Genomic DNA, 10,447 nt, shown 5'->3' on the forward strand with positions numbered 1-10,447 from the left:
CACCAATGCGAAAAAGTTCATCATCACCGAGCGTAACTGGGTCGAAGAAGTCATCATCATCCCGTAAAATGGTCCAGCCCACCATTAGAAGCATGTTGTTTTCAGATGCGCCATTTGAACGCAACCACCCAACGGCGCGTCTGTATAACACTAAGCTGGCTAAAATGCTAGCGCTGGACCTTCTCCCTTTTTATTTTGTGCAAGGGGTGGGTTTTCTTGAATTAGAGGCAATGCTCTGCCCTAAATGGAAGGTTCCTAGCCGGTTCTATTTTGCCAGAGTTGCGGTTCCAGCACTACATGAAGATGTGCTGGAGGTGAATGGGGCAGCTTTGCAGAAGAGTGCTGTTCACACTGTACATCTGACAACTGTGGTTCTGAAAATTCTGGACTCGTGCAACAAACTTTGTCGGAACATGACGATTTTTATATCAAAAGACCGATAATGGCTAGTACACTATGTACTAGCATTTGCGTCATATTCGAGTGGCGATTTCACCTCTAAATCGCCATTCTCGTCCTGAACCCTTGGCTTCCATTTTATGTACGGCAGCCATTTTGTGAGTTGCCCTTCACATAGGCTTATAACTACAGCTGAATTCGATATCAAAAGTCACATACACCTTAATTGACTTTTCTGTGACCTGGGCAAGCTGGAACCATTGCCCCAGGCCAATCCTGTTCGGTCAGTTCCTCTCCCAGTGGCCGAACGAGATAACATCAAAGCACAGCAGGCCATAAACCTTATTCATCGCACACACACCCTGCCAAATCTTGCTCACACCTGTCCCTGCTCTTTTCTCTATTTGCTTTTTGATGAGGAGGAGCCCGGTTTTATTGGGGGTACACCGATATCTGATGGAAATGTTGGGCCCTGCCGGGTAATTCGTCATGGGCTGGACAAACTGAAATGTGGGATTGTCATCATGACTCTGCTTTTCCTTTGTAGTGAAAATATGTGAACAGCCTACTGTAAATCTAAGAATGTTTGCCTGAAGCTTAATATTTTGTATAAAAAGAGAAGCCTGGCTTTGTAAGTTTGAGCAGTCTCCTGAGAATATACACACCGTGTTGTTGTACTTCTAGGACGCTTGTTACTTGGTTGCAGCCAATAATTTCGATCCTTGACTTCACCTAGAAGACTCTGGTTTCTGTGTCTGAATCAGGAAAGTACTCGAGGTCTTTGGGTGTTGTCCCTGGCACCGCTGGGTTACCGGATCAGTACCGGTTCTGAAAAACCCAGTACCTCAGTTGGCGCCCAACGTGGAGCGATTCTAGCGGTACCGGTCCAAGCCTGAGGTTCGTGAGGAGCTTCGTGTGGAAATTCTGGAGGAAGGCCGCCACTTCATCGACCCCTGCATGTCGACGTGGTCCGAAAGTCTTTGCTGTGAGGTTCCCCGCTTCCCGACGGCTACAAAGGACTGCTGCCCTGGCTATCGCCCTGATTTGGACCCTTGATGTTTGGTAGAGCGAAACGATAGACGAGTTTTCTGGTGAAGCCATCGATACCTCAGTTAAGTATAAGTGGAGCGTCTCCCAGTTAGTCCTTAGTTTTGTTTTGTTTGGAACTTGCAAGCGCCAAAACCGAAGGACTCGTGTATTCACGAGAATATCGTAATCGATAATCCTTTGAATTTCGAAGCTAGACTAGGGAGCGAAGATGCCTGGTCTTAGCAGACTTGGAAAATTGTTTTGTCTTGGTTGTAATAATAGGGACTCCCTATTGGAGGTCTCGTGTCCGGTTCCTCTGATCGGAACTCCAACCTATGAACTATATGTGAAACATGGAGTAGGCCCCATCACATACAATGAAGTGTGGATCAAATACACCAGAAAAGATGGTGTTTTAAAATGGCCCCAATATGGTAGCTTTGATACGGAAATCCTGGATAATCTCGAAGTTAACTTTTTAAGAAGAAAGCCCGGCTGGCAATGTTTGACTCTTTTCGCCTATGGCGTAAGGAAGCCAAACAGAAGGAAATTAAATTAGCGAAGAAAAATAAGAGAGAAAGGGGTATCTCAGTAATGCAAGCTGCTATACAGTATAAAGACAATGAAGAAGAACAGATGAGTGAGCAGTTGCACAGGCAACGTAAAATGGTAATAGATAAATGTTATCCGGTTTTGCCGCATCTTCAGCAAGAAGCAACAAAAGAGCTTGAAAAAGATCCCCTAATGTCGCATTTGTTAAGTTCGCCACCCCCTATGCGCAAAATGCTACAGCACCTCCGCAAAATTTTGTTGTGCAACCCATGGTTGTTATTCCTCCTGTTCCTCCACAGCACCCACCAGCTGGCTCCTGTTCCTCCGGTGCAGCCTCCCCAAGGGCCACCGACTTTTACACCTGCTCCTCCTATACTTCCTGCAACTTTAACTACTATATCGACTACCACTCCTGGTACTCCTCCTGACACTGCCTCTGCATCTGCCTGGTCTCACCCTGCCTTACCACTTGTATTTTCATCGACTTCTCCCTCTATTCATCAGAGAGTGGCAAGCACTGTTACTAGTATTCTATATCCTTTCTTTGGAGCGGCAAGTCCGGCTCAAGCCTCTGAGCACAAACGGTTGCGTAGCCAACAGCCTGATTCTAGGGAAAAAGAAATGTTAAGTCATTTGGCACATAGATGGGTGACTAACCCGTTAATATATGATCTAGAATCTGTTATGGATGTCTTCCATCAGTGGGAAGCATCAAAGCAGAGATACGTTTTTGAGAAAATGTGTGTTTTTCTATGCGAAGATTTGGAGGAAAATGATTTGGACTCTAATCCGCCCGAGTTGAACCATGTACGGTTTGAATTTTCAAAAGGCACAATTGTGGGTTCAGACGTTAGGAAAGCAGTTGCGACGTTGTTGTCACTTAGGACTGAAGGTGTTTCCAAGTCGTTGTTTGATTCTGATTCTTCTGCCAAAAAGAAGGGAAGACAATATCCCATGAGAGAAGTCCCCCCAGTTTGGAGAGATGGGGACGCGAATGCTAATCCGATTATTCTGCCACATTTTCAGCGTGTGTGGGTACATGTCCCATGGAAGCGAGCTGAAGTTTTATCCCTTAAGCAGACATTGCCTGATCCCCGTAAGAATCCTGCAGGGTATTACAAGGAATTGTAGCAGACTGCAGGTTCATGCATTATGAACTTAGCCGATATCGATATGTTATTTGGGAATGTTGTTCCACAGCCTTTATGGGGAAAGATTCGTCATACAGACCATGATCAGGAATTAGGTGACTCATGGGCTAATATTGCTGCTGCAGATACCCTACAAATTGGTGGTGCTAAACCTGAGCCTTTGGTAGCAGATCCCCCTGGTAGAATCATTGATTACATGAAAACTATAATGCCTGCGATGCGTGTAAATTGGGATAAGTTGTCTGCGTGTAAGCAGAAGAAAGATGAAACGGTGTCTGATTTCTTCACCAGGTTTGAAGAAACGTTTGTCGACCACAGTGGTCAAGATATGAGTACAGAAGGTGGTCAGCGACTGTTCGTCGATAAATTTGTGCACAATCTGCTTCCAGAATTGTGTAAGAAGTTGAAGGATTCGGAGAGTTCATGGGCAGTTTCCTCTTCAGCACAGATACTGGCTACTGCACAGTATTATGAAAATAGAGACAAAGATGAGAAAGATTAAGCAGAAAAGAAAACTAAAGAGTTGAAAACGAAGGTCCTGTTACAGCGAGCATATCCGCCACGTGGTGGGAGTGGCCAGAATAATGGTGGTCAGAATAACTATCAGAATAATTATCAGCAACCTCAACAGTTTCAAAAGCAAAGAGTAGAGTATACCCAGCCACACGTTCCTGTAGGTCCCAATCAGTGTTCGTATTGCAAGGAAGAAGGCCATTTTAAGTATAGTTGCCCTATCCTGTTACAGCGCGCAAATAGTGTGTCAAACACAAGAGGTAGAGGTGTTCAGCAAACACCTAGAGGTAGAGGACGTGGAAACTTCCCTCAGAATGCACGCTCCCTTCCACCTCAGAATTCTATGAATAGGTTTGACCAGCAGAATAACGCATCTGGTAGGACAGCTCAGTACTATGCTGATGATTACTATGCAGAAGATGAGCATATGGAAGGTAATGATTGCTAGGACAGCCATAGACAAAGAGAGGGAGTTGTTTCAGTTCCAGTAGATCAGAGTGGACCATACGTTGAGGTGATTACATCAGGTGTGTCAGAACCTTTTCTGTTGGATACTGGTGCTACAAAGAGTTCTATGATGCACTCAAAACTCCCTGGCGCACCTTTGTCTGGCGAAATGAATGTTTCTGTAGGTTTTTCTGGCGCCCCGGTTAGGAACCCGATTTCATGTCCTATGTCCCTGTCTGTTGGTCCTTGTGAATTCGAAGCACCCCTTATTCTAACAACAGGTTGTGGTGAAAACTTGTTGGGATTGGATCTGTTAAAAAGATTGTATGCAACTTTGTACTGTTCTCCTTCGGGAGTACAACTTACTCTAGGTAAGAAAGTGGTTTCTCCAATGTATTTGTCAAAGGATACACTTCAGAATTGTCGTTTCTACCTAATATTCTTTGGGCTACTGGTCCTAATGATGTGGGTCTCTTGGAAATACCACCATATGTTGTGACATTGAAAGCTAATGTTAGGATGCCACAAATTCCCCAATACAAAATTTCTAGTGAAGGGGAAAAAGCGCTGTTAACGATCATTCACGATTTGATTGAAAAGGATGTGATTGAAGAGACAAGAGGCAGCGTTTGCAATAGTCCTGTTCTGCCTGTTTTGAAACAAACTGATCCCTCTCAGCCACCTGTGTACAGATTTGTGATTGATCTTAGAGAGGGGAATAAAATAGTTGTGCCACAATTTCCAGTTGTTCCTGACATTACTGCCCTATTGACTATGATTCCAGCTTCTGCAACCTGGTTTTCGGTGATTGACTTGAAGAATGCTTTCTTCAGCATCCCGATCGCTGAGGAGAGTAGGAATATTTTTGGCTTCAGTTTAGGAGGACGAAGCTTCCGCTTTAAACGCGCTCCCCAGGGCTACTGTGAAAGTCCATCAATATATAGTCAAGCTTTAAAAGCACAGCTTGATACGATTGTTTTACCTGAAGGCGCTACCCTCATTCAGTATGTCGATGACTTGCTTGTTGCTGCAGATTCTGAGGAAATCTGTAAAGAAGCCACGTTGTCTTTGTTGCGTCATTTGTGTGATCTGCATCACAAAGTGTCTCTGTCAAAATTACAATATTGTCGACAAGAAGTGACCTACTTAGGTCATCTCTTATCGAAGGAGGGAAGGAAACTGACCCCAGAAATAATTCAGGCAATAGCAAAATTAAGTGTGCCAAGAACACAGAGAGAAGTGCGTGCTTTCTTGGGTATTACATCGTACTGTAGACAGTGGATTCCAAATTTTTCTTTACTGGCCAAACCCTTGGTGGCTTTAACGTGTAAAGATACACCCAATCCCGTGCCTTGGTCTGAAGAGTGTCAGAAAAGTTTTTCTGAATTGCGCACAGCATTATGTTCGGCTCCTGTGTTGTACCCCCAACTACAGTAAGCCCTTTACATTGTATGTCCATGAGAAAGAGGGTTGTGCATTATCAGTGTTGACACAGTTGTTCGGAGACAAGCAGCGTCCATGTGCATATTTTTCGTCAACTTTGGATCCAGTAGCTAAAGCATTGCCAAGTTGTTTAAGAGCAACAGCGGCAGCAGCTGTTTCTATTCGGCAGTCCGCTGGTTTAGTGATGAATAACGTGCTTATTGTAATGGTCCGCATGCAGTGGACACCTTGTTAAACAGGACCAAGACACAGCACTTAACTAGTGCTCGTTTGTCAGGTTACGAGTTAACCCTTTTAGCGAGTCATGTGCACATTAAGAGGTGCAATACCCTGAACCCAGCCACATTGTTGCCAATCTCAATTGAGTCAGAGAATGTTGAGGAACATGACTGTTTTCTTAGAACAGAAGAAGAAACGAAAGGGAGAGTAGATCTCCAAGATACTTCTCTTGCTGAATGTGATGGTACATTATGGGTGGATGGTTCATGCTTCAAACTTCCGATTGGTGACAGGACTGCAGCATATGCTGTCACGACTTAGCATACAATTGTTGAAGCTGCACGTATTCCACATAACTCAGCTCAAGCAGCAGAATTGATTGTACTTACAAGGGCATGTGTGTTGTCAAAAGGAATGAAAGTAAATGTGTACACTGACAGTCAGTATGCATTTGGTGTGGCTCATAGTTTTGGACGCCTGTGGCGTGAACGTGGGTTTCTGACTTCGCATGGAGCCAAGATCCAGCATGGTCAGTTGGTGAATGAGCTTCTTGAATCACTGACTTTGCCTCTACAAGTTGCGATTATGAAATGTAGTGCTCACAAGAAGGTGACTGATGATGTTGGTCGTGGAAATGCATTTGCTGATGAAGTTGCAAAAGAAACAGCAAGGAATGTGATGAGCCGAATGTATGTTGCAGGCCCTGCAAGATGGGTTGGTGATGTTGGAATGTGTGAAGACACGATAGAGAGTGTGAAATCGATCCAAGCTGAGGCTACATAGAAAGAGTTGAACATGTGGAGAGAAAGTACGGGTAAAATGGATGCAAATGGTTGTAGGGTTGAATTGTCAGAGCATCAGAGATGGTTGCTACCCGATGCGTACGTGCTTGCAGTGGTTCCAATGGCTCATGGAATGGCTCATATCAGCGTGAAAGGGATTTGCAAGTTGTTGGCTCCAGTATGGCAAAATGCTGGAATTTCTAAGTGTGCATAGAATGTGGTCAAGAATTGCATGGTGTGTCTGAAACTCAATCCTGGTAGGGGAACCCCAACTCCAGCTGGTCATTTTGCACCTCCTACGTATCCGTTTGAGGTTTTGCAGCTAGATTTCATCCACATGGAGAGGTGCAACAACTTAAAATACGTACTCGTTGTTGTCTGTGCTTTCTCAAGATGGGTGGAAGCATATCCCCTAAAGGACAATACTGCCTTGTCCACAGCGAAAGCCCTTGTGAAAGTTTTCTTCCCCAGATTCGGAATGCCTAGAATAATCTGGAGTGACAATGGGAGTGAATTTGTGGGTCAAGTGATGAAGAGAGTATGTGAAGGGCTAGGCATTCGACAGAGGTTTCATGCTGCAAATCACCCCCAATCAGCTGGACTAGTAGAATGTTATAATGGCACACTAAAGTTAAAACTAGCCAAGATTCAGGCGAGCACTGGTCTTAAATGTCCTGACGCTCTGCCCTTAGCACTCCTATCCTCCAGAATGACCGTGCATTCAAGAGTGAAACTTAGTCCCCATGAAATTGTCTTCGGCCGTCCGGCCAACATATGGGGTGTACCAAGACCCACCAAGTTCAGTGAAATTGAACACCCTGTTTTGCTTGACTATTTGTACGAATTGACGGCTAAATTGCGTGTTTTACACCAACAGGTCCATGACTCCCTGCCTCCGGTCTCTGAAGCTCCAGGCCATCAAATCGATCCTGGATGCTGATAAAAAACTTTCATCGAACAAAGAACGACCAGCCCAGGTGGACCGGCCCACACGTCGTCCTTCTTTCCACAAGATCAGCTGTTCGAGTGGAAGGAAAGAAGAACTGGATCCACGGGATCCACTGCAAACGGATCCCTCTGCCTCTGCCCTATGACCGGTGGGTCCGGGAGGGTGTCGCCGACTCAGAGACTCATACTGTGCCACGGTTACTGCCTTTCAGTGATGCTCGTGTAAAAGGAACAATTACTGAACAAGAGAGTGACAATATTTTGCAACCAGCTGTGCCACCATCAGCCCGATTGGACACTACAGAACCTGAACTCTTGTTCCATGACCATACAATACCGGGAAAACAACGGTATAATCTGAGGCCGAGAAATATGAACTAAAAAAGTGAACTAATAAAAGTTTTTTTTTCCCCAAGTACTATTTTTGAAAGCGCAGCTCTCCCATCTGAGAAACTTGCTTATTTTTGTTTTTTGAACTGCCATCCAGGTTCCGCTGCTAGGGCCGTGATTGCCCAAAGTCTTTGGGGTGCAGCTGACGACGTTAGGTCGACAGTTCTGGTTGGTCTAAGGGAGTTGCCATGGATCAACAGAAGCATTCCTTAGCAGAATCAACCTCCCATCACGGGCAGCATTATAGAGAGGATGGAGTTTTTCAAAATGGAGAGATCTGCCAAAGCTGTGAACTTTAAAGCCAGAATATGTGGATTGATGACAAAGAAACGTTTTTTATTGTTATGCATTTTTCTGTTATTCAGTGCAATGATGTTTTTAATAGGATATGTATTATTTTCTTTACAAGTGACATTTGCACCCACTACATCGCCCGTACCTCCTCCTTCTATTTCCTCGCATTCTTTTCACCCCTTACCTGAACATGAGTCAGCTAGGAGATTAGAGTTTATTAATAACTCCTTCATTCAGCTCTTGCACCAACACCAACTAGTAATGAACACGACTAACTGTTGGGTGTGTGGTCTTATGCCTCACACAGCGGATAAAGGTATCCCTTACCTGGTCCTGCCATTTAGCCACAATGGTTCTGTGTAGGCATAGAGAACAATGTTCATCTATGCACATGAAGTCTACCCCCTACGTTCTGTAACAGACAATCCTAAGAATAGTGCTCTAGTTAAGGGTATAGTAGATATGATTGAGGAAGATATTTCCTATGAGACTATCCCGAGAGATGAGACACTAGTATACATAGGATGGAACGTGACCGGATATGGAGCTACTCTGAGTGAGAAACAGCAAGCTAAGAGATCTTCCCCGATTTGGATTGTACCCCATCAGGGTCACCTGTGTCTGCAAGGTACTGGCAAGAATCCCAAAGCTCAGTTAGGGAAGAGTGTCTGTACTGAAACGTATGTTTTCTCATCTCAGACTTCCCCTTCGTTTTTAGCAGCTAAGGGTACCTATTTCATCTGCCATGATAGAGCTTATACATGGTTGCCCCCTGACTTTTCGGGCACATGTTTTGTTTCGTTCCTGTTGCCTCCCACCTACACAGCAGCGGCAGATTACCATAAGACAAGGATGGTTAGAGGTGTCTTGAGTAATGAAGACACTGCAGGACAAGAATTTGGGGATTTCGTAAAGAGTTTTCTGCCGTTCTGGGGACCGATGGTTAACAGCAGAAACATAAGGCAATTAGCAAGGGTGGTTGAATCCACCGTAATTGAAACTGCTGGTGCCCTTAGTAACTTGACGGCTGAGCTCCAGTCGGACCGTCTTATGACCCTTCAGAACAGGGTCGCATTAGATGTCATACTTGCAGACCGAGGTGGGGTATGTAAATTGATCCAATCGAGTTGCTGTGTTTTCATTCCAGATAACGCTCCAACAGTGTACCAGGCCATCTCCAAACTACATAAGATTTCCGAATCTATTCATGTAGATAAAGGAGATTGGTCTTTTATGGGGTGGTTCTGGGAACTGATATCCGGCAGAGGATGGAAAATTCTGATGGTCTTTGGGATGATCTTAGCCATTCTTTTCCTGTTCTGTCTGTGCGTGCAGTGTGCTCCTGCAATATGTGGCCTCTGTGCTACATCATGTATAAGGAAGCCTGTGTCAAAGGACGAACTAAGTACCAGAATGATGTTACAGCAACATCTCAATGACTTTAGGAATATAGACCTGGACTCAGATTAGCATGAGATTAGGTTAAATTGCCTATGTAAAGGCAAAGGAGGGTTTGTGGTTCTGAAAATTCTGGACTCGTGCGACAAACTTTGTCGGAACATGACGATTTTTATATCAAAAGACTGATAATAGCTAGTACACTATGTACTAGCATTTGCGTCATATTCGAGTGGCGATTTCACCTCTAAATCGCCATTCTCGTCCTGAACCCTTGGCTTCCATTTTATGTACGGCAGCCATTTTGTGAGTTGCCCTTCACATAGGCTTATAACTACAGCTGAATTCAATATAAAAAGATACATACACCTTAATTGACTTTTCTGTGACCTGGGCAAGCTGGAACCATTGCACCAGGCCAATCCTGTTCGGTCAGTTCCTCTCCCAGTGGCCGAACGAGATAGCATCAAAGCACAGCAGGCCATAAACCTTTTTCATTGCACACACACCCTGCCAAATCTTGCTCACACCTGTCCCTGCTCTTTTCTCTTTTTGCTTTATGATGAGGAGGAGCCCGGTTTTATTGGGGGTACACCGATATCTGATGGAAATGTTGGGCCCTGCCGGGTAATTTGTCATGGGCTGGATAAACTGAAATGTGGGATTGCCATCATGACTCTGCTTTTCCTTTGTAGTGAAAATATGTGAACAGCCTACTGTAAATCTAAGAATGTTTGCCTGAAGCTTAATATTTTGTATAAAAAGAGAAGCCTGGCTTTGTAAGTTTGAGCAGTTTCCTGAGAATATACACACCGTGTTGTTGTACTTCTCGGACGCTTGTTACTTGGTTGCAGCCAATAAATTCGATCCTTGACTTCACCT

At 44.5% G+C, this 10,447-nt stretch overlaps 1 protein-coding gene across 1 annotated transcript; it reads left to right on the forward strand.

The window, feature by feature from the left end:
• The first annotated feature begins 8,125 nt into the window (after positions 1 to 8,125).
• On the forward strand, positions 8,126 to 9,637 carry LOC147666694 (endogenous retrovirus group PABLB member 1 Env polyprotein-like). Its single transcript, XM_086948960.1, is given in 1 exon segment — positions 8,126 to 9,637. A coding segment is annotated over 1 exon segment (1,512 nt).
• Positions 9,638 to 10,447: the final 810 nt, after the last annotated feature.

This window comes from Lissotriton vulgaris, unplaced genomic scaffold (genome assembly GCF_964263255.1).
Source record: "Lissotriton vulgaris unplaced genomic scaffold, aLisVul1.2 SCAFFOLD_1567, whole genome shotgun sequence".
Classification (NCBI taxonomy): domain Eukaryota; kingdom Metazoa; phylum Chordata; class Amphibia; order Caudata; family Salamandridae; genus Lissotriton; species Lissotriton vulgaris.